Here is a 26,091-nt window from a genome sequence, read left to right as displayed (position 1 = left end):
AATTTGAACCATTTCTTTTCATATTTTGTCGCACCTACTATTCAAACCGATTAAAATGAGCACGGAACTTTTTATTATTAAAAAAAAAAAATATTGTTGTGACGAAACAGGGGAATACCCTTTCTTTAAGTGAGTGTAGTCATCTAGCTCGCTCTAACGACTGGCAGCACCGTCTGTACTAACCAGTTGCCTTGAGGCAATCCCCCGTGTTTTATTTTGTCCTCGGATTGTTCACGACGAATATTCAGCGAGAATTAATTCTTTCATATAAAAAAGGAGTTCAATATTTTCTAATAATACCTGCAACATCAGTCGTCCAATTCGCATTGACTCAATTCATGATTTTCTTTAAGTGCGTGTTGTAATTTGTGATTATTAAATTATTGAACTTTGTCGAAAAATTGTATGTAAACTATAAATAGATGGTTGGTCTACATGTTCGATTTTTGGTATACATACAACTTTGTGAGTATTACAATTTTTATTTTTGTTTACCTGCTAGTTAGAAGTAAGTTAGAAGTATACCAAACTCTTTGTACCTATACTAATTAGATTAGGATATAGTAGTAATTCAATGTATAGTATATCTGAATATTGAATATACTTTTATTACAACTGACTTTTATTCGCAATTACACATCCACTTTTTTTATAAAAATAACCGGTCAGTTACGTAATTTAAACCCATAAACTCGTTAATAGTTAGGTAATTTACATAACCGTAATTTTGGAAACCCTAGTTTGTAGTGTAAATACAATGGACACTCGAAATTAATATTCGTTTGTATGCAACTTCTGACTATCTACTAAGTTGCCAAAACTTTTACCTTATTAAAGTAAAAAAATCAAAAGAGAAAAATTTTAATAAGTACATTTTAAAAAATATATTACTAATTTGAAATTTTTTATGATGCGAAACCTTTGGTACTTAGCCAATTATAATTATAAGTGTCAATATTATATTGTTGAAAAGAATAAATGAAAGCGGGGCTGCTTACCGAAGAGCTAAGGAAGAAAATATTAGAAAAAATGAGGGGCTATACTTGAATATGTGAAAGGTCCTGTTCCTGAGACGTCAGATTCCACGTTGGGTTTAATCCATCAGAAGCTACTGCTGCTTTAAACTCAGAACAAGCTGAAAAAATGCAAGAACTTGATACTGCTGATCTGGTACCTGTTATGAATGTTGACATTATTCTTGAAGATCAAATTCCAACAAAATCTACTCTGATGTTGCATCAGAGTCAGAGTGACTTAGTTAGAGTCAGCATCTGCTCTCGGTAGCTTGGAGACAAAGACTAAAATAGCATCGGTATCATCTGCTGCCAAATACTGAAACTTCGGAAAATGGCCTGAGCATATAGATGAAAGTATGCGATTGTTGCTCATTCAGCAAGGCCAGGAAGTTGTTCAGCATATCAATCAATACTAACTTCGCCGAAGCGTCAACAGAGCTCTTTAACATGAAAAGAAGAGATAAGGCGGCTTACCCGGGAATGGTTTTACCGCACATTGACTAACGGCAAAAAAGTTTTACGTACTTAGATGGCTTATTCTCCTTCCAAAGTATCATTATTTTTGCTGTCGTTTTTTTGAAAAGGTAAACACACCGAATGGATCAAAATTTGCTCATCTGATGGATTTAATACTTGGTGGAAACTGAATTCTAAGGTTTCAAGTCACGAATCAAGTGCATCACACAACCAAAATTATTGCAAATGGAAGGAGTTAGAGACCAGACTTCAAAAAGGACAGACTATTGACAAGAAAGAGCAAAACCTTGTGGCAAAAAAAAATGGCAAGAAATTCTTATCAGGATGTTTGATATTATAAGATTCCTTGCGAATTTGGCTTTACGTGGTCACAGAGAAAACGATATCAGCGCTAATAGAGGCAACTTTTTAGAATTGGTGCATTCAATCGCAAAGTACGATCCTGTACTTCGTGAATATCTTGTAAGATCTAAAATGGGTAGCAAAATGTCAATCACTTAATGTCACTAAAAATTCAAAACAAATTTATTGCAATTTTGAGAGATAGAGTTCGCCAACATATCATCAGACAAGTAAAAAAGGCCAAATATTATTCCATTATATTCAACAGCTTTCCGGATGTTTCTAACAGAGACCAAACAAGCCAGGTATACGTAATGAATGAAAATCAGGAAGTACAAGTAGTGGAATCTTTTATAGATTTCATTGAAAGAAAAAATAAAACTGCTGAAGGAATTTCAAACATGATTTTGAGCAAGCTTGAAGCTGATGTCTCGGTATAATGAACTGTTGAGGCCAAGTATATGATAATGATGCTGTTATGGCTGGAAGGCATTTTAGGAATTCAGCAAATAATAAAAGAAATAAATCCCAAAGTTTTTTCGTACCTTGCTCAAACCATTCGTTAAACCTGGTTTGTTTACATGTTACCTCAGTTGAGGCGAGTACCGTAACTTTTTTCGGTACATTAGAACGTTGCTATTCATTTTTCCATTTCCACATATCGTTGGGAAGTTCGATAGCAGCTACAGGCAAACGTTTAAAAAGTGTTCAGGATACGCGGTGGAGTGTAAGAGGCGATGCCGTAAATATGAGACGACATCATTACAAAGACATTTTGGTCACTTTGGAAAAACTAACAAAGACAGATGGCAATTTAAACACAAGAACAGACGCAGGAACTTTGCTAGTTACGATGCATTCATTTTCCTTTCTTTGTTTCTTGGACCTCTGGCAACCTGTGCTACATGAAGTGAATGATGCACAAAAATATTTACAAACAAAAGTACTTGACATAAAACTGTGCGCTCAGAAAGTGAGTGCTCTGCAGACGGTACTGACAGAGAAACGAGAGGAATTGACAGATGGCACTATAAGGTATGCAAAAAATATGTGTGAAGACCTTGGAATTTCCATGGAACCTCAGAGGCACAAAATAAGAAGGCACACTTTTGATGACGAAAGTAGAGATGCTATTTGTCCCATGAAAATGAGTTGAGACGGAAGCTGTTTTCTTCTTTAGATAGAGGAATTATAGAAATTCATGAGAGGTTTCGGAGTTTTGCGAAAAGGTTTGCCTATCTAACGCCGGCTATACCATTAGATTCGGACGACACTAAATACAGTGTATAACCTAGACTACGCATCTAACCCACCGCGTTGGTCTAGTGGTGAACGCATCTTCCCAAATCAGCTGATTTGGAATCGAGAGTTCCAGCGTTCAAATCCTAGTAAAGTTAGTTATTTTAACACTGATTTAAATACTAGATTGTGGATACCGGTATTCTTTGGTGGTTGGGTTTCAATTAACCACAGGTCTCAGGAATGGTCGAACTGAGACTGTACAAGACTACATCATTTACACTCATACATATGATCCTCTGAAGTACCGTATTTATTCGAGTACCTCCCGCTCTTTTTTCTTGGAATTGGAGAGAAAAAATAAAGGTGCGGGGCTTACTTGAAACATAGCCTTTAGCCAGGATAATTTATGTAAAGTAGAAGTACCTAAAGTCAATCATATAAATATAGTCACATTAGGATTTCGTTTATCAATACCGTATGCCGCTTATACAGAATACATCCTGTTCATATTATCGACAGGAATGAAGTTACGGTATTTTTATAAAACTGATTCATTCTGTATAGGCTGCATCCGGTTCTAATGACACTACAGTTACAATATTAGTTACCCATCGTCGTCTTGCTATTCGCCATAGTCATTGTACTGTTTGTATATGTGGACGATTATGTGCATTTTATCTGTTTAGTTTATCTTGTAAAGTTTAATAGAGTGATTTATTTTAATTACGGCATTAAAATTAGTACAAAAGGACAGCGTCTTTTACAGTAAATGAAAAACGGCGCGTTATAGAAGAGGCTGAAAAAATTGGAAATCGGACGGCAGGAAGAAAATTTGACGTAGGTGAAAGCTGCATTCGAGACTGGCAGAAGAAGAAACAACTTCTGGTGAAAGGCATTGGTAATAAAAGGGGTTTTCGTGGCTTAAAACCAAAATACACAGACATAGAAAAAAATTGTATGACTTTGTTATTGAAAAAAGGAAATGCGGTTCTGCTGTTACGACAGAAATGTGTCAATCATATGCTCGTGAAATCGCTAAATAATTGAATAAAGTTGATTTTAAAGAAAGTCGTGGATGGATAACACGATCTTTTGCACGAAATGATCTGTCAATAAGACGAAAGACGACCATTTCTCAACGACTTCTAAACGCTTATGAACAAAAAAATTTTTTGTTCACAAATACATAATAAATCTTAGAAAAGATAAAGGCTATTTGCCTTCTCAAATAGGAAACGCTGATCAAACCTCCGTATATTTTGAAATGCCATTTGACAAAACCGTAAACAAAAAAGTTGAAAAAGTGTTACGATTCGCACTGGTGGTAATGAAAAACAAAGGTGTAGTGTTATGCTTTGCATTATTTCTGAAGGATCAAAATTACCTCCGTACATTGTTTTTAAAAGAAAAACTCTTCCTACCGTACAGGTAAATGGAGTTATTATCAGAGCACAGGAATCAGGTTGGATGGAAAAACCTTAATTTTAGATGGAGTTATTATCAGAGCACAGGAATCAGGTTGGATGGAAAAACCTTAATTTTAGATCGGAACAGTTGTGTATGGCAAAAGCGATCAGGAGATTTACTTAATAAAAAAAATACCGGTATGCTAGTAATGGATAGTTATCGGGGGCATACGACTGATAAAGTGAAAGACATTTTAAAAAAGGGTATGACAGACCAAGTAATAATTCCAGGCGGATTGACATCTCTATTGCAACCATTAGATGTCTGCATTAATAAACCGTTCAAATCTGCATTAAAACAACTGTACAGTAAGTGGATGGCTGATGAAAATTTCTTTCTCACGCCTACAGGAAGAATCAAACGCCCAGATTTGTGTTTGAATAAAAGATGCTTGGGAAGGTATTTCCACGGAATTAGTAAGGAAAAGTTTTTAAAAATGCGGAATATCTAATGAACTTGATGGTAGTGAAGACGATCACCTTTGGCAGAGCAACGTGGAAACTACCGGTAACTCTTTTACAGACATTGACAGTGACAGTGATTAATTAAAAATAAAATCCCATGTTAAAAAGTGTATTGAAATGATCCTTTTCAACATGATACTTTCTTTTCGTTTTACTGGCCTACTGATTCTGAACTAAACTAGTACTTACGGTAATGAATTATTATTGTAATTTAAATGAACTAATTAAATGCTTTACTTTCTGAATATTTTCGTATTTACGTATTTTTTTTATCATATCTGTTGCACTTAAACAGACTTAAAATACCGGTATATACTCGATTTTTTTTATATTTTCGGTCCGGAAAATCGAGGTGCGGGGCTTATTCGGGGCCGGTGGGGTACTCGAACAAATACGGTATTATCTGAAAGGCAATTACCGGAGGCTAAACAGGAAAAAGAAAAGACTACGCATCTGCCGAAATTGAGGAACAGGACTTCAAGCTCGAACGAGTTCGACTGCGGGCTTTCATAGCTGCTTCAGGCAACGAAAATAACTACATTAATGTTGGTCCACTTGGATTATTTCAATTTAATGTGAAATCTAAGCTGGAAGATACTCTGCCCAATATTATAATAAGGCTCCGAATATTCTTTACAGTTGCCATAAGCAATACCGGCTGTGAGAAAAGCTTTTCAAAATTGAAGTTGATAAGAAACTGTTTAGGATCAACAAATATACTTAAGGCTAATCAATCTGGCTATTTTTTTTATTGAGCAAGAAGTATGTAATGCTATATACATTGATGGTGCAATAAAAGACTTTGCTCTTAGAAAAATTAGACGAATAAAGTTTTAGTTGTAGACAGAAGTTTTATTTTTTATTCTATTAATTTTTCAGTAAAAATATATATTGTAACAGTATCATTCTAGTTCTAATTGTAAGTTAATTTGTATTTTATATTCTATTCGCTGTTATTCGTAATGTTTCCTTAATTTTATGTAATAATAACTTAATCTTGTCGACGCATATCATAAATATTGTGTATTTAAAAATAAGTGGCATAAGTGTAAGAACTTTTGAAACAAATGTGTTTATTGTATTATAAAACACACATACATGACTTCTTTTTTTTGCATCCTGTACAATACATAATAACAAATTTATTTTTGCCGAAAAGTTCTTTAGAATTTTTATAAATTTTGGAGCCCTGGATTTAAATACCTAAATAAGGCGGTGGCGAATTTGGCTATGCCCCGGGCGGCTGAAACTCACGCTATGCCACTGAGCTAGTGCCTCATATTTCAAAAGGTAATTTCCTCATTAAATATAAATATTGATGAAATTGATTTACATTCAGATTCCACTATAGCATTACATTGGATTCATGGGCAGTCTTCCAAATGGAAAATCTTTGCTAGCAATAGGATTTCTGAAATGCAGCAAAATGGTTCAAGAGCTAATTGACTTTATGTTAAATCCCACAATAATCCAGCAGATTTACTTTCTAGAGGTTGATTGCATCATATTAGTGGCATGGTCTACACTGGTTCTCACAATATTCATTCTGTTGGCCAAATCATCGCAACTTTGTTTCATGTAAGTGTGAAATTAAACTTGAATATCTAATTGAAAAACGTCATACTATTCAAGTATCATTCGTATCTTCTGTCGTAATCGATTATTTTGAAAAATATTCATCAATATTCAAGCTAATTCATATATTTAGTTTTTGTTTTAGATTTATTCATAATGATAAACTAAAATATTCTGACTGAATTACCGAGCAACTAAAGCATACTCTTAATTTCTTCATTCATCAATCTTAATACATACATTTCAGTTCAGAAATTAATGATCTTAAAAACCAACAGTCTATGCTAAACAGAGTAAATTTATTTCACTTGATCCTTTCCTGGATGATTCAAGTTTACTTCAGGTTGGAGGCAGATTGCACACTCCGCATTATCCTATCAAAATCCTCTTATCTTACATCCTAATGCAAACATTACAAGATTAATCATTGCTAGTGAATATCTACGTCTTTTGCACTCTCGCATCCAATTAACACATCGTTCTCTTTGTCAAAAATATTGGATTGTCAGTGGCAAGACAATTATTTGTCCCATCATTTGTAAATGCTTAAGGTGTTTTTGGTTTAATGCTAAAAAACAGGTCCAACAACTTGGTCAATTACTTCCATCTCGAGTGATTCCATCTAAACCATTTTCTTTTTGTGTTGTGGGTTATGGTGGTCCCATTATGATTTGTCATGGTGGGCAGAAATCTAAAACTTTAATCAGATCTTACATCACACTTTTCATTTGCTTAGCTACTAAAGCTATTTACTTGAAGTTAGTTTCTGACTTTACTTCAGAATCATTCATTACTGCTTTCAAACGGTTTATTTCTCATAGAGAACTTCCTTCTCAAATGTTTTCCGATAACAGCTGCAATTTTTGTTGCAGAAATAATCTTCATTAATTATTTAAACTCTTCAATTCTAAAAACTTCAAGTCAAATATTCAATCATTTTCATCTACTCAAGGTATAAATGGTTATTCATTCCTCCCTCATCGTCTCACATTGGTGGTTTATGGGAGGGTGCTATCAAGAGGATCAAATCTCATCTTCGTCATGTTGCAGGTCACACAATCCTTAATTTTGAAGAATTATATACAATATTAACGCAAATTAAAGCCTTCTTGAATTCTCAACCTATGGTCGTGATTTCAGCTGATTCTAATGACATAGAACCTCTTTTACCCGGTCATTTTCTTGATGGTTCTCCTCTTACTACAATTTCCGATCCTAACTTCACAGAAATCTCTTTTAATTGTTTGGGTAGATGGCAATTATTATAAAGATTCATTTGATCAATTTGGAAAGGGAGTCTAAAGACAATTTACACCATTTACAACGCAATAAATTATGTTTTCCCACCCAAAATCTTTGTGTGGATGGCCTAGTACATCCACACCCAGTGGATGTAAAACACTAGGCCATCCAAGTGTTTTACCAGTGAAAACACTTTGGCTTTGCTTTGGAAGTATGGAATTGTAACTCACACACATCTAGGACCTAATAATCTAGTTAGGGTTGTCGACATTCGCACGTCCAATGGTCTGTTTAGAAGGCCTGTATATAAGTTATGTTTACTGCCATTTTCTGACATATAGTCTATGAAATATGTTTTATTTTTTAATTTTCAATTTAATTGTAATATTGTTATTTAATTTTAAGTCAAATGCTGTATTTATATCATTCTGTATTTTTATAAAATCTTTGATTTTAGTGGGTAGCTATGTTAAAAACTATTAATCAATTTAAAACTTTGTAAGATGGTAGCGTTAAAAGCGTTAATTTTCTTATTAACTTACTATTACTACTATATTCTTATTAATAAACTAGGGCGTTATGTCTCCATGATGTCTTGACGAGCTGGCTTTTGCCATCAACTGATTATTTTTATTTTTATTTTTGTAGCATGCAATATTTTCATTCTTAGTGAACATCTCTTAATTCTCTTAAGGTGAACATCTTTAATATGTTAATACAATCTTGATATGTTACAATAATCAAATCTTGTCAGAAGTACCTTTATAATTAACTTAATGCATTATAACTCTTTTATCACACAGAATTATGCATTTAATTCAAGTCAATAAAATGGTTACAGTTTACTTACAAATCAACAAATTCTTTATTTAATCAAATATAAATAACAATTGCAATTCTAGAATCTTTCATGGAAGATTGTTAACATTTTTTGGTTCTATATCATTTATATATAATATTACATTTTATTGATATGATTGATTTCATAAAGTAGTTATGAAATCAATCATACCAATAATATGTTTCATATTCTTTGTTCATATCTTTTGTTTTGAAAAAAGGGAATAATTTGAATATCACGATATTCATATTTTTCTTAAATTTAGGAGGGATAGTGGTAAGGAGGTAAGAAGACCTGAACATTCTTGGCAGAATTATGGTTTTTTAATTTTTTTTGGAAGTAGGGCCTGTTTTATAAAAACCAAGTTCAAATATTGAATTATTTCACTTTTATAATAATGTAACTGAAAGGTGTTTGTGGGGGTCATAGGTGTTTGAAATCTTTTTATCCTTGGTGGTGCATTTCTGGATGGGAAGAATCAGATTCTGTAGTTTGAGTGCATGATGGTTGGTTTTCTTGCAATCAGACTTTATTTTTTATTTGCATGTTATTAATGATGTCATCTTGAAGGGATAACAAATGAAGTGACTGGGAATGTATGCAGGATGACATTATTATGCAACATAAGACACCTGAAAAGTAATGAGCTTCATAAAGGTGTATGAATTTTCAGTAAGGCAACATAATTAATGCAGTATTTCTTGACAGAAGAGGTACACTAATTTGCAGCTTTACATTCTCTGTCCAAGACTTTCTTAAGGCTATGATGAATGTAATGTACTTGAGGGGTTAGAAACATTAGTCAGAGTTGCTTTGTGAAAGCGCTGTAGTGTTCTCTACACAGCCAGTCCCTGTAATGAACAGAATGAAAGTTGTGAATTTGAACATTTCCTTATTCTGGTGAGCTTGGAATACCAATGTGCAACTTCATTGAAGAAGACAATAATGATATGAAACAATTTGATTTCTCATTTTCCTTAGTAAGATTGGCATGGAGTGCATTTTACCTTCAGCTTCAGGAGTGACTCATGTCAGGTCATCAACAACCTATTTGGTTATGTTAACTTATAAATATATACGTATATACAGGAATATTTGTTATAGGTTCAATAGTTTTTGAAATTGCCTTAGACAAACAAACAAACAGACACTGTGTTTTAACTTATAATGTAGAGAATCTATTGCATTAGTAATGTATTAACTATAATAGAACACTAACCTATAATTGCTCAAATGAATAATTAATTTATAAAATATGAATGGTTGCTAATAAATATTGCCATTCACTGTAGAAGTAACTTTCCAGTCACTTGCATCATTCTGTTTTATTTTTTTTTTATTTACAATTATTTAGCTATTTTTTATTTACTTATTTATTTACTTGCAATCTCAGACATGAATACACACATTTATTTTAACAAGGAGGGTGAAATTACAGTGATTGAGTGACACCTGATAACATTATTTTTATGGTAACAATAACATTTCGAATATCATAATACTATCTATTAATACAGTATTATTCAATATTAATAATGTGCTAAAAAATGTTTTTGCATGTACCTTACAATTATGAGTCATGTAAATAGAATTGTTCGAATATTTAAATTATAAATAAGTCATCTTAATAGTTAACCTGCATAGTAAAAAAAATAAATATATTATGCAAATGCAGAATGATTAAAAATTGCACAATACTTTGGAAGCTGAGTTAATTCATTCATTAATAAAAGTAAAAAATCTCCTGTAACCATACATCTGGAAACACTTTATGTTCACGTTAAAGCTTATGAAATATTTTGCTCTGATTTCTGATCCACAGATGAAATTTGATAGTTTAGTATGTTTTTTATTCAGAAAAACTGAATAAAACAGATTTCAAAACAACTTATATCTCTGATAGTTTCTGAGAGAATTGTAAGCCTAAAAAATTGGAGTTAAAAAACCCTTAAACCCTTTTAGTATTGTTATAGATTAAATTTTTAAATTGTGACAATAAACAAGTAAAATTTTGAAGAAAATCTGTGTAGAATTTATTTCTGAGAAAATTGATTAAGTAATGTCAATAGTAAACAAGCACAACCTTTGGAAATTTGACTTTTAAATCAAAACAAAAACATCCAAACTATTGCTAAAAAAAATTAAAATTTTAAACGTAATCAACAATCTCTTCTTTCTCTAAATAATTGTTGAAACAGATTCAACTATTGATCTTAAAATACATAAAACACAATAAAAAATTATTTTGAAAAAATAAAAATTTAAATTAATTATTATCTACATCAGTGTTTCACAACCTGTGAGGCATGCCTCCCTAGGGAGACATGATAACACTAAATTGGGTGGGTGGGGGGGGGGGGAGCGGGCATATCGAAAAGAAAATATTAATAAAAAAATTTATTAATTTACTGAAAGAAAAGCAAAACAAAATACATTCTCTCATAATAAATAATAAAATACATATTTACACTGATATAATACACTTATAAATAGGATTGTATCAGTACTGCACAATGTATTTAATAATTAACTTATCATTACGAAATTAAAAATTAGTTTAATATTTATTAGTGACTCCCTTGGGCCTGTCTTGCCAAGTAAAGTTTTTCAAAGGAAGGTTTATTATTAGAAATAGACACTCTGAGTTCATTTTCTATATTTAGCTGAGATCTATATTTTGTCTTCAAAGCAACCACCGCAGAAAATCCAGTTTCACAAAAGTGGTATATTGAAAATGGTAACAGTATTCGTATACTGTTTACCATTATACTGTTACAAGAGAATTTTGTAATTCTCTTGTTTTCAGTGCAGAAAACTCATCATCCACCCCTGCCCAAAATAGAAATAGAGGTTTATTACAAAATTTTTTTTTTTTTTTAACCTCCGGGACCACTGTTAGATATTGCTTCACAGGATGAGATGAATGATTTGTAGCGTGTGTGAAAATGCCATACCTGACCGAGATTTGAACCCGGGACCTCCGATGAAAGGCCGAGACGCTACCACTTGTGCCATGGAGGCCGGCTTTAGCAAATTGTGTTTTGATTTTGCCACTTGCTGTGAAGTCTATTAAGATTTCTTTTATGGAAGTTGAGGGCCCTTCAGGAGTATTTTAAAATGGATCCCTAACCCACTCATAACTTGCTACCAAGTTGTCATCAGCAAGAAAATACTTTTTAAATTTCTTGCCAGGATGGCTAAATGATTTTCAATGGTTACAAACAACTATCACATGTTCTTCAGCCTTATAAGTTTTAAGGTGGATAAGTTTTAACACATTCATCCACATTTGCAAACGTTTTGAAGTGTTTTACTTTAAATTTCTGCTTCACAATTCCAATTTTTTACAAAAAGCAATAATGTTATAACTCGTATCCAACATGTGTATTTGCTCCTTGGAGTTGAAGATTCAAGGTATTTAATTTCTCAAATAGTTGTCAACAAAGTACCTCCATCACAAATAAACCATCTAGAAACTTCTCGGCTTCTGGTTGGTTTTTCTCTTCTAGAAAAATGGCGATTTCATCTCTTAATTCATAAACATGTTGTAAAACTTTCCGATGTGATAATCATCTTGCCTCGGAATAAAATAGTAACACTGAGTGTACTGCACCCATGTGTTTACAAAGTGCTGAAAATATTCTTCTTGATTTTAGGTGTCTCATTTTTATATAATTTACTTTGGTTACAACCATTCGTTAGCACAATATTCAGACCAGGACTCATTTCTTTGGAAGCCAGAGCTTCTCTGTGGATCATGCAATGAGTCCAGACACACTGCGGAGATTTTTGTTTCACAAGTGCTTGCATACTTTGGAATCTTCCAGACATTCAAGCAACATTGGTGCATATTCTGATGCAATTTTTCCACTCTATGTTTGCGTCGTTTATAAAGTCATTTAAGATAGGAAATAATTTGAGTGCTGTTGCTTTGAGTTCTATTAGTTTGCAGAAAAGTAGTTCTTCTAGTGCTGACATACCATTACAAAATTGAACACAGGCAATGAAAGAGCATCTGTATGTCTATCTGTTGCCTCATCAAGCTGAATTGAAAACAATTGTCATGCAACTTCCTGAAAAGTTGATGCTGTACATCTTCAGGTACATCACCAATTTGACAAGCAACAGTCTTACATCTATCAGACTATCATCTGATAGAGATATGGACTGCAATTGTTTGGGAAAATTATCTTCAAACATAGTTTCTATAATCTCAATTGCAATTTGCAAAATAAGCTCTTAACTAATGATGTGTCTTTTTACATCTGGATATTTTATATGAAACTTTGTAAGAAACAAGTAAAGCTTTTTCATTCACAAAGTTTTTCTTAAAAGTGATGTTTGCTTATGATTTGCATATATGATTTTAATTTTAATTCGAAGAATTCTTGGGGTTTGTTAACGTATTCACTATGAAGTGCTTTCAAATGTCTTTTAAATTTATTAGGTTTCATGCTGTCTGCTGCCAAAAATTTTGAGCAAATGACACACAGGGGCCTTTTTTTCATTTACTTCAGTACTGGTAAACCCAAAATTTAAGTATTCTTGATTTTATTTGTGGAACCACGCTTGTCTGTGCACTTGTTGATGCTTCACTATAGTCTAATGCTCGCTTAATGCTCACCTAAAAATTTATCCATGATTCTGTATAAATCTACTGCCGTGAATATTTAATACCATGAATTTCAATTAACACGCAAATTACAGCATACACATTCATGATAGATTTGGTAGCGATAGAAGGATCGACTCAACTGAGACTGGCCGGAATTGGACGAGGTGTGAAGCATTTATTCACATTTGCGCAGACGTTCCAGAATGGACAGTATGCTGGAGTATATGCTCAGGGGTGAAAGGGAGTGGCTTGCAGTAGCAGAACTAACCAGAAGGATCCTGAGAGAAAGATCAAAGAGAACAGCTGAGACGATACGGGAGGCAGCCAACATATCTAGGGTGCCTTGGCTATCCACACTCCAATGTGGAGTCAGAGCTCCCAAACGATGTTATGGATCGTCTAGGAAAACTCAGAGAGCCAGCAAAGACTTCAAGGAGTGAGGTGAAGTTAGCCAGACTGGAGAGTGAGAGGGAGACAGACAAACCTCTGCAGAGCTAGTGTTCGTTCGTACTTGCATGGATGGGCGATGATGATGCACAGGGACTCTGAATACCCTGAGCTTGAAGGAAACTTCCGGGGCTGACAAGTGCTTAAATGCAGTTCCAGCCTCGAGAGGGAGGCTGGTGAGGAAGACGTTTAATTGGTAGGGTGCTGGCTACATACACAATAACATCTGCGGAACCTGTTAGTGAGTCTGACACTTTGTACGTAAATGGGATTACTCCCCTCACTAAAAAAAAGTAAGGGTTTTCTAAAACTGACAGTTTCATTTCTGTTACAGATTCATCCATTTTGGTTACAGGTTCATCAGTAACCAGAACCTGACTAAGGTTCATCAGTAACATGACTAAGGAAATTGGGATTATTTGCACATTTTATAATTTACCATTGGTAAAATTTTTTATATTTATTATGATTTGATGGTTTTACATCTTGTCATGGATATGTGGAATGGGTAAAGTTTTGCTGGCATAAAGTTTGCCACACATTTGGTTTTAAAATATTTAACTTACTTGACAGTATTCTGGTGCTTATAATACAAAATAATTGTATAGCATCAAGTTAAACTGTTACCAGTCAATATCTACCATTTTTGGTTTCACCATATGTTTTCTGTAAAAATTTTTTCACACCTTCAAATGTTTTATGATTTGGTTTCTTTGATCTGAATATTTATCATGGTATTCTCAAATAGCAGCAATTTCATTATTTTTATTTCATCGTAAATTAGTAGTATGTCTGTCAACTCATCAAATGGACACAAAATTCGATTTAACTTTGCCTTTGCACATAATAACAGATTAAGTTACTTTTTAAATTGCTAACTTAAACAGCAACACAAGATGGCTCACAAAATTATTCAGTTACGATACACAAAACCTAATTGTTGGTCAGCTGTTATTGCCAACCAATTCATGAAATAAGAAATTTCTAAGGTAATGTGATTTGTAATTGAAGTTTATATATTTTTTTTATTTTCTGTAATTACTTATTTTAGGATGATGGCTATTTTTTCTTTCTAAAATTGTAAAATTTCTGTACATTTTGAAACTTATATTTGTTTTGTAAAACAAGATGGACCAGAAGACTTATCCCTGACCTGGGGATTTAGTTAATTCTGGTGCAGGTTGTTGTAAGATGGAACCTAATCTAGATATTGTGTAGTTATAAAAAGAATTAAAAAGTTAAGCAACAAAATGTAAATACATAGATGTACTGTCAAACAAAATTTTATAGACATAAAAATTAATTAACCCATAATAGAAGCACTCAAAATAGAAGCATAATAAACAAATATAAAAGCTCCCACAATTGTAACAAAATCAATACAAAGTAGTTATCCACACGATTTTCATCAATGCACTAAGAACATTAAATAATAATAATAATGATGATGATGATGATAACATTGCCGAATTTAACTATTTTGGCAGTGATTACAATTTATTTAATTTTTATTATGTAATCTTCTAATTTGTTATAAGGTATCAAAAGGAAATTTAGCAATTCAATGTTAAGCAGTTCAATTGCAGTAAGTGGTGGGCATACAATTGATGGTAGATTGGGAGTTCTTAGAACATATTACAATCTGGGAGTCCGATACTTGTCGTTTGGAAATGGTTGTGACATTAAAACTGTATCTTGGTAAGTGCTAGTGAATTGCTATTTTATTTTCAGTTCTTGAATTGATTTAAAACTTGTTTTACAAGCCTCTGAATATTATTATTAGCAAAAAAATTGGTTATATTCTAAGTAAAATAACTTAAATGGGATACATCACAAAATTCTAAATTTTCCACAATCCAACTATATATTTGTAGAATAAGTTATTAAAATTTTATTACTGATACTTAGCCAATGGGAAACATTAAATAAGCTCTAAGGAGCTATAAACTGGTGTTTGTGTTGTTAATAAGCTAAGCGAATTAGTTACAGAAAGTGCTATGGTAATAAAATGTAATTTTGTCTTAACTGAGCTTTAAAAATTAATTTACTAATGTTGCAGGATGGTTTGGAAAATAGGACTGAATTGTTAAGTAAAAGGTTTAGTCAATATTTTCATAATAAGACCAGTCATGATTCAATGTTCTTCAACCCTAATTCCCTGATGAGATATCTAATCTTATAGTGGCATTAAAAGTAGGAAGTCTCTAAATATTGATGGTATTGGGATTAATATTATTAAGGTAATTGCAGAAGTGTTTGCTTATATCTTAAATTTAAGTTTAGAATCAGGCAAATTTCCTGAGAGACTCAAACATGTAGGTGTTATGCCTATTTTTAAAGTTGGAAAAAGGAGTTAGAGATAATTGTAGAGATTACATTTTACCTGTTATTTCTAAGATAGCAGAAGAAGTTATTAAAAAGGTGGTTGAAGTTTTGAACTGAACTAGTTTCTTTACTAAAAATCATAAATCAGTTTAGGATGAGGAAAGTTTGTGTCACTTGATTTTACTTCTATTTTTATCAATAGTAAAAGGGGAAGTAAACAGATGGGGAATTATTGAAGGATCTATAAAAGATTTTTGATATAGTAGATCATCAGATCCTATTGAAAAAGGCGTGGGCTGTTGCTATAAGAGGTATGTATAATAAATGACTTAATTAATACTTAACAGGTAGTTATTAGGTTAATGTGAATAGTGTATTTAGTATCTCTTGTTCATGTATTGTGTTCCATAGTTTTTCCTTGGGTCAATACGTTTCTTGATTTGTATAAATGTTCAGGGAAGTTTAGGGCTGTGTGACAACGTTTGCTACATATGTTAGGAAAATGTTCCAGTAGAAATATATTTGGAACTGCTTTAATTAATGCTATCTGATATTTTTTTCCAATCTATGAAGTATTTATCAGTAACATACAAATGCCTTCATTATCAAGAACATTTATGATAGGGTTATTAACAGATTTCCAGTTCTGTTATTCATAGTATTTGTAACAAGCACAGAAAGGAAAAAAAAGATTAATTAATTTTGAGAGATAAAGTGTATGGCACTTTGATTCCCTAGGGGTTTCAGCCAAGTATATTAATTATTCAGTAATGGACCTGCAATCAGAAAAATTTTAAACTTTGAGGTAATTCAAAGGGGCTTAATTAAAGAAATTAATGTGCTACTTTTGAAAAAAATGATAAATAATCTAGTTCTAAAGAAACTAGGCAACTAGATTTACTTCTTACTTAGTAGGAATTTTTTGTTTATTACTCTGTTATGGCTACACTGCTTGACCACATCCATTCTTTAAGTTGTCTGTGTAATGTAAGGTTACTGTTCTTTATTTATTTAGCAGTTTTCATGTTATAAATAGTATTTTGTGAAAGCTTATTTCATTTTTTATTACAAAATCATATTTTATTTTATTTTGTTCTATGTATATATGAATGTATATGATCTTGTATACATCTATCTCAAAAATTGTATTTATTTAAATTATTTCAAAATTATATTCAATTATTAATTTAGCTTAATGAATTTAATTAATTTAACGTGCTTTAATTACTTCAAACGAACATATTTTAATTAATATTAGTTTCTCAATGTTACACCATAATATTGCTATTTTTGTTTAATATTTTCAGGTTCAATGCTACTACCCTTACATCATTTGGAGAGGTAAATTATATTTAATATCTTGCAATAGTTTTACTTTTATTTGTGGTGGGGTTTGTACAGATTAAACAGCTTTTGATTTAATGTACAATAATCTACCATTTTCTTTATATATATATATATATATATATATATATATATATATATATATATATTTCCACTGTCAAAAATGGCTTTAAATACAAACTGTTTTACCTTAACCCTCTCCAGAGTAGTTTCACCCACATCTCTTCTCCAGATCTCATAATTTCTTTTTTTATCCTTCTTTAATATAACACATTTGATGCAAGTTTTCTATTCCATTACCATCAGTTTCTCTTTATTACTTCCATACCAAACACCATACAGGATGACAACATTCACATCAAAACCAGAAAGCTTACATTAATAATCAACCTGAATCCAGTTCTGAATAAATCTGAATCTATACCCATATACTTTTGGTATATTGACAAATTCTTCTATCACTCTGTACATTATTAACTTCATTTGACTTTGATATAAAAGTATAAACAAATAAAAACAATGTTGATAACAATTTAAAAAAAAATATTAATATTGTACACAGCTTATGTATAAACATGTTAAATAAACAAAAGTACACTTAGTTTAGAATGGTAAATAATTACCTTAATGTGTTCATGAAGGTATTATGAAATGCCAAATTAATATTGTCCTTTGTAAGCTTAAATGTTGACAAATGGTTATATAGGAAAATGGAAATAATAAAATTATAGATCTACTGGTAGCAAGAATCACAAACTCACTTCACACATCAGAATAAAAACATTTCATACATTTGTGATGTTTTCCTTGCTGATTTGTTTCTACCAGTATAAATCCCCAAATTCACCTTTTTTTGCATCAGAAAGAAAAAAAGCTATTCTGATTCTTCCTCAATTTGTAACAACAGTTTGCTACATTGTTTGATTTCTGCCAGTATCATTGGTAATTGCACATTCATTCATTGGCAGCACATGATGACACAAATTCATACGGTTCAAAGCTAAGTCTTTCAGGAAAGTACTGCAAACATTGATAACAATGCCAGCATTATTATCAGTGTCAATAATAAGTACATTAATTTCACCAATATTTAAATGATAAAAAAATATTGTCAAGGGCCAAAGGCAGGAATTCCTTGGCACACTATACTATGTATACACTTTGTCCAAAATATCAATACTGCATTTAGTTCATTGTACGTAGTGATGAAATCCTCTACAGTGGTCAAACCTATTATCAAATTGTGTGTGGATAATATTACAATAGCTTTATTTTTAATTGCAATGTATGGTACAAGAGTATGGTTATTTATGAGACCAAATAGAGGGTTGTTTAACTTCTAATGCTTTGTTGGTAAAAAACTCTTTTGGAATTTCTTTTTTATTTTATTTTGTTTCTAGGATTCCAACAAACATTAGTTTCTTCAACTAAAAGATCTTTCACCAAAGGTACCGATGCAAATAGCTATTGGCTGTAATATTTACAGTTTGTATTCTCAATAGAGAGGTTGCATAAAAAATCTAACTCATTGTAATTTCAAGTGCTTCACTCTTATAACGCACCTGTTATCCTACCTTCCCATTACATTCCATCTCTCTAAATTCAATTAACCTGTTAAATATAATGTGTCAATAGAGCTTTATTTCACATTTATCAGTAGGTTTAGCATTTGAATCTCTTTGAAATTTATCTTTAATTTTATCTGTTTAAATATTGGTATATGAAGTAATAGTACTTACTGTATCATTGTCAAAAACACAGTCAAAATATTGCAATGGATTTGCATTCTTAGTGACATTGCTATTATGATCTGGTCTATAGAAAACAATATTTTGGCGGTGTACGTGAATTTCAGGTTATCAAAAATTTTGTTATCTTCTTTAAAAAGTAGTTACTTGCAGTATTATTTTTCTTTATCTTCATTTGTAATACTGATTTCATCTTCAGGCATGTGCTCTTCAATATGATCTTCTTTGCTTTAATCCTAATCATCTATTCTGATTGTTATATATTGTTACAAGATCGTCTGACTGTGTATGACTCAATTCCATGATATATTCAGGGATATAATATATTGAAAAGTAAACACATTATATATAAAAGAAAAAAACATAAAAAATAAAAAAGGCTGGATACTTAAATAACAATGGATAAGGATCACATGGCTTATAACTGTAATCCATTCTCTAGAAAATTATTAAAATACAACCGCAGACACAGAATTCCAAAATTAAATCAAGTAATGTATAGAACACACAGTCTGAAAAAGGTAACTTAACTATTGTTTCAAAGGCACCAGTCTACCGACCTTAAGTAGTGCCAAAAATAAAAGCACTGGATTACTATCATAATCCATTCTACTATTGAAGTGTAAAGAACAATTTAAACCACTTAAAAATAAGATAATTAACCATTTAAAATTCTGATGATAAAAGTTTTTACAAATAAATTTTTAATATAAAAGATTTCTAAAAGGCTAGTAGATATTGGGTTCCTTATTATAACTTTATTTGAAGTTTATGTATCATTATTAATAAAGTAATTTGCCATAGAATTTAATTCTTGTTTATTATGGAAAATTTTCTTAACTTTACTTTCTAACAAAGTAATTTAGTGAGCAGTTAACTTGGACTGTTGGGTTATGGCGGTGGTTTTTCTGGTTTTTAAAATTTTATTCATTAACCTTATTTACTTTATCTTTTTAAATATTTAGGTTTTTAATTCCTAATTTAAACTATATACTAATGATGATTGTTTAACAACTGAAATAGCCATCTCATTTAGGATAAACATTTTTTTTGTTGTTTGTGGTTTTCGAGTATTTTCTAATTTTTTAATCTGTAAAGAAAGAAAGTAGCTGTATATTATAATTCCCAAGAAAGATTTAGAAAAATAATTGTTAAAGTTGAGGTTAATAAATATATAATAATTCTAAAAATTATGATTTTAAATGCTAGTTATTTTTTCCACAGCGTATTTAATAAAATATTTTTATTTTTTTCAGAAAGTGATACAAGAAATGAACAGATTAGGAATGGTGATTGATGTATCAAGATTACCATCAGATGTTCAGCTGAATGTAATTTCAAAATCTCAAACACCAGTAATAATTATGAATGCTAATGCTTATAACATTTGTGCTTCAGAAAACAATGTCCAAGACAATGTTCTTGATAAACTGGTAATTATTTTCTTTCTTTTATTATTTTGTTTGTTATTTTTAAAATCTATTTTTAATATTGTTGTTTACAATAGACATATTTTGTGTGGACAATTATAACAAATAAATCACTATGTAACAAATAAAAGTTTAAATAATAAATTATCTTAAAAATTACAAAAAAAGTTACAAAGGTTGTAATGATAATAAGCAATTATTTGCTTCTGGTTGCAATGTTTTGGTTGCTGTGATTTAAAAATCAGACTGAAGTTTTTGTCAACTTTAACAATATCTTTTATAAATTGAACTGGATCATCAATCTTTATTGAACCGTTATATTGACCTTTCACCCTTTATTGACCTTTATTAAACAGTGCAATCAAGAAATATGACTTCTGGGTACACTACAATTACAAAAAATTAAAAAATAATTTTATAAAGTTTATATCATTGTCGACATGATAAGCCAAAGTTATTTGGTAAATTTATTCTAGAATTAAATAACTTATAATTTAAATGAAAAATAATTAATATTTTCTTATCTGCATAAAAACATTGAAAGTTTTCATGATAGGTACACAAAAAGTTCACATTTTCATTGTACATAAGAATTAAAAATATTCAGATAAACAGAAAAATAATATTCTAGTAAATTTATAAAAGTTCAAATAGTTAAATAATCTAATTATGATATAAAATTATATTAGAAGTCAAAAAATTTTTACATAATTATAGAGAGTAAAACAATTCATTTAATAGTTAAATCATATGTGTATCAGCTTAGAATTTACGTCTAAATATCATAGTAAAGTTAAAGATGATGTAGTAATATGAATTATAATAACTAAAAAAACATCAAACAAAGAAATACATCATTAGCAGAATACACAAAACTACAAAAACACAGATTAAATATTGAGTGGATCAGTGCACAGACCATTGCACTGAAAAATATTCATTATCATCACATAGATACATAAACACGTATTTCATTAAGTCTTTAAGTTACTTCATCTCTTAATGTCATCAGATAAGAAATTAGACAATTTATTCCCAACTAATATGAATTTTAGACAAGGCCAACTTATATCTGATTAAGTAAATACTTATTTCAGATAGCAGAATTGTCTGCTGATTTACAAGATTCATAAGAGGACTTATTTCTAGAAACATATAGTATTATTTTGCAAATGTTGAATGTGGAACTGTAAAACTATTAACACTGTTATTTAATTAAATGGATTTCTTTTATACAATAAACTGATTCTGTTATTTAAACTGAAAAGATAGTCACACAACTGACTAGGGATATAAAATGTAATAAGGTTTTAAAATGTAGTTTTAAATTCAGATTGTAAAGCATAGCAGTAATTTATTGATAACTGCAATATGCAAACTTTGGCAACGCATTGAAGATAATTATTTCTATTTAATTTATGCTTTTTTTAGCAAATTAAAGAACCTGTACAATAATTTCCATAAATTTCAATTGATGGAGATATCAGTATACCACATTGACATGTTAATTTGTTAGTTACAAATTAAGTTTTAAATAAATCTTACTACTTATTTTTCTGAATTTTTTTTAATGCATTTGTACAATACGATTAATTGTTTTGTCTGGTATAGAAACAGCTAGGATTGTGATATGGTACACCTTTTTGCATAATATTAGAAAACTTAACTTTTTTTATTTAACGATTAAAAAGATAAAAAAATAGCTGATTGTCTTTAAAATCAGGTTAATTAGAATTAAGCTTAATTATTAACACTAATTTCCTGTAATTACTGCACTCCTTTTCTTAAAACAATCACTTGAACTTTGCAACTGGAAATGCAAGTAATAGTGTAGGTCAGTAAATAATTCTTAACCCATTGAGTGGCAAGAAAACCAGTTACAACACTTAAGCTTAAGAAAGCTTGAATGACTATCAAAAAATGTATTAAATTTATAAAATAGAATAAGATTTGAAACTGGAGGTGTCTGACTAAACTTTCCAGTTGAATGCACAGGTTAAAATGAAAGTTAAAGTGTTCAAATAACTAAAATTAAAATTAAAATTTAGAAAGACATAACAAAAAATGAATGGCATGACTTCATCAAAATTCATGCAGTAAATAAAAAAATTGTCAAAAAACCTTCATAAGTGTTTTTTTTTTTTTTTTTAATAATGAAGAATAAAAATATTAAAATCAATGAACTAAAACCAAGTGTCTAAAAAGCATGCCCAATTTTTTTACATTATAAAAATCTTACATTTACTTGATCATTACCTTATTAATGAAATCTCTGTCACAAGGCATGGTTACCAGACAGAGCCATTGTTTTCCTTCCATTCTTTCTGGAGGTACCTCTCAGAGATTTAAAATGGGAACTAAATGAGAACCTATTCAGTTGTAAACATTTTTAAAAATTCTATGGTATACAACATTATACATTATACATTATACACTATCCCAGAGTTGAACTCTGGGATAACTGGTCCTGCAGTTAAATTGTATTCAAATTAAACTGATAAATTACATAAAAATTACATACTAAAATGATAAGTTATGACATATCTAACATGTACCCTAATGTCCCTATAGATCAAACTATATGTATAATAAGAAATAAATTGAAAATTAATAATGAAGACCCAAAATTTATAGATATTATTACTATCATCAGAAATATATGTCAACAAAATTATTTTGAGTTTAACAATGAATTTTGCACACAAGATAATAATTTACACATGGAATTTCCATTATTGGCCGTTGTGGCAGAAATCTATTTAAAGGAATTTGAGAATAGAACATAGTATTATAGAACATAGTATTACCCACAATCATAAGATTCAATTATGGGTTCGGTATGTTGGTGATATTTTGTTAGTCTATGAACCTGTTATAAATAATGAACAGTTAATAATTTAAAAAAAAAAATTAATTCCTATCATAATAAATTAAAATTTACTTTTGAAACTGACCAATAGAGAAAAATAAATTTTTTAGCTATTGACGTAGAAATTAGTAAAAGTAATAACATTATAACATCTGTGTATAGGAAACCAACAACTAACAAAATAACTATTAACAGAAGTTCGAATCATCCTTGGGCAGACAAAATTAATACATTTACAAACATGTTAACTAGAACAATACATTACACACATAATAATAAAGAAAAACTAGATTCAGAAATAGATATTATAAAATGTATTACAGTAAAAAATGGATATAACATGACATTAATTGTTAATATTTATAAAAAACAGAAATTAAAATCTAATAATGAAACAATGTTGTTGTTATAAATAATAAAAGTGTTGAAAATATTTATATAAAATATTCATACACTAACAACATTATTGAAAACTTGGTTAATGTTTAAAATGATAAAAAATATAAAATAGCTTATAGACCATACAATCATGTAATAAAACATCTAAAAATTCATAATGATGATAATGATACTAATATTTTTTTGTGGTATCTATAAAATAACATGCAATGATTGTAACAAAATTTATATTGGGAAAATTAGTTGATCAGTTAGGGCAAGGTTTGCAGAACATTCTAGATCTTATAAAAACAAGTTAGGTTTCTCCAATCTTGCAAACCATTTAATAATCAATAAACATTCAATCACTGATTCGGATACAAATTTAAAAATGGTTGAAATTGTAAAAGGATGTGATAATAATAAAAAAATTGTGGCAGTAAAGGAGCCTTGTCATTGCAGAATTATTTTCTTCTAGTATCTGTCAGTAACTGTTGAATCTGTAATAAAAATCTGTTTACTTTTATATCTGAAAGGAATCTGGTACCATTGAACCACTTCACTGCACCACAGTCTTTCATCGACAAATTTAATATTTGTGCATCATAACATGAATTCATAATTTACTTTTTAAAATCAGAATCAAAATTGTTAGGGTTTATTAATTTTGATAGATTGGATCTTCTAACAGAATTGCATCACCAGAAGTCAGAAGGCAGGTAGCAGGAGAGATCTAAAGATGGAAACAAGCAACTGATGAATGATATCTGCCTCTTTGGACAAAGGATCAGGAGATTATACTGAGAGTTTCTTAAAACCCATACAGCAAAACTTCATTACATCTGAAAATTGTCAGGTGGAATTATGGGAAATTAGTTGATTTACGACACACCCACCAGGTTGGTCTAGTGGTTAACGCGTCTTCCCAAATCAGCTGATTTGGAAGTCGAGAGTTACAGTGTTCACGTCCTAGTAAAGCCAGATATTTTTACATGGATTTGAATACTAGATCGTGGATACCGGTGTTCTTTGGTGGTTGGGGGTTTCAATTAACCACACATCTCAGGAATGGTCGAACTGAGAATGTACAAGACTACACTTCATTTACACTCATACATATCATCCTCACTCATCCTCTGAAGAATTATCTAAACGGTAGTTACCGGAGGCTAAACAGGAAAAAGAAAGAAAAGTTGATTTACAACAAGTTTTACTACTAAGCCACTCTGACGAATTATTATGGGGGAAATAATTTTATAGGATGCCAAGTTCAAACCCAGAGAAGAACCTACTGTTGGTTACAATCTTTCTTAAATTATTTAGAAAGTACTGAATAGATTTAGTTTTTGTATATTAAAATGAAAATCCAACCTTTAAAGATAAGGATATTTAGAGGGATATGAAATTTTTCACTGTGGAACAAAGCAGAACCTGCAGCATCTGCTGGTGTGTCCAGATGCAGATAAATCTTGCACTATAGCCATTATTCTTGCTGATAAGGCAATTAACTGGTGGAATACTGGAGAATTCTATAAGGTAATATTGCCAGACATGTAAACTCTGAATGTTAGTCTGTAACTGAATTTGTAACAAACCTACATGTTGACATATATAGAGATATATTGTCTACTATATGTATTTTTGCTATAGGTGGAAAAATATTCATTCAGCAGTCCATATTTTGAACCTATTCTAAACAGTATTCCAGACCTTGTTTAGTTTATAATTTCATAAAAAGCATGAAATATGTAAAAATATAAAATGTAAAACTTTAATTTGGCATGATAATGATGATTAATCATTATAATAAATTTGAAACAATCTGGTTATGGATTTGACAACTTTTGATCAACAAAAATAAGGCTTTCTGAATTAGAACTCATCTTAAATGGTGTTATTAATATAACATAATAGTATTATAACATTATAAATATTGGTAATTGTTAGTCATTTTGAGTGGTAATCATCTTAAACATTTTTTTGTAGTCTTTCAAAGATTAAAATGCACACAATGCAGAAGGTACTTTACGTTACTGAATGGATTACAAATTAAGTTACATGAGAAGAAGAAAAGTTCTTATTAGTGATGTTTTTTAAGCTCAATTTTAACATCTTATGATGAGATTTAGATTAGCTTTCGTCTCTGGTTAATATTTCACAACAAAACTCAGTGTTTAGTCTATAATTTACCCAAGCTAAAAATTATTTTCTCATATTATATTTACACTTCAGAATATAGTTCTTCATGAAAAAGGTACTCCTGAAGATT

General features: G+C 30.5%; 1 protein-coding gene across 1 annotated transcript in view; it reads left to right on the top strand.

Annotated features, from left to right (window-relative positions):
- Positions 1-26,091, top strand: part of LOC142334312 (dipeptidase 1-like) — a 65,045-nt gene that overhangs the window by 17,914 nt on the left and 21,040 nt on the right. The window contains exons 5-7 of the mRNA XM_075382252.1: positions 15,267-15,426; positions 17,361-17,394; positions 20,402-20,578. Of these exons, the coding sequence (XP_075238367.1) occupies positions 15,267-15,426; positions 17,361-17,394; positions 20,402-20,578 (371 nt within the window). The remainder of the gene's footprint in view (positions 1-15,266; positions 15,427-17,360; positions 17,395-20,401; positions 20,579-26,091) is intronic.

This window comes from Lycorma delicatula, chromosome 1 (assembly GCF_047948215.1).
Source record: "Lycorma delicatula isolate Av1 chromosome 1, ASM4794821v1, whole genome shotgun sequence".
NCBI lineage: Eukaryota > Metazoa > Arthropoda > Insecta > Hemiptera > Fulgoridae > Lycorma > Lycorma delicatula.
This window is presented reverse-complemented; position numbering and strand designations above follow the sequence as displayed.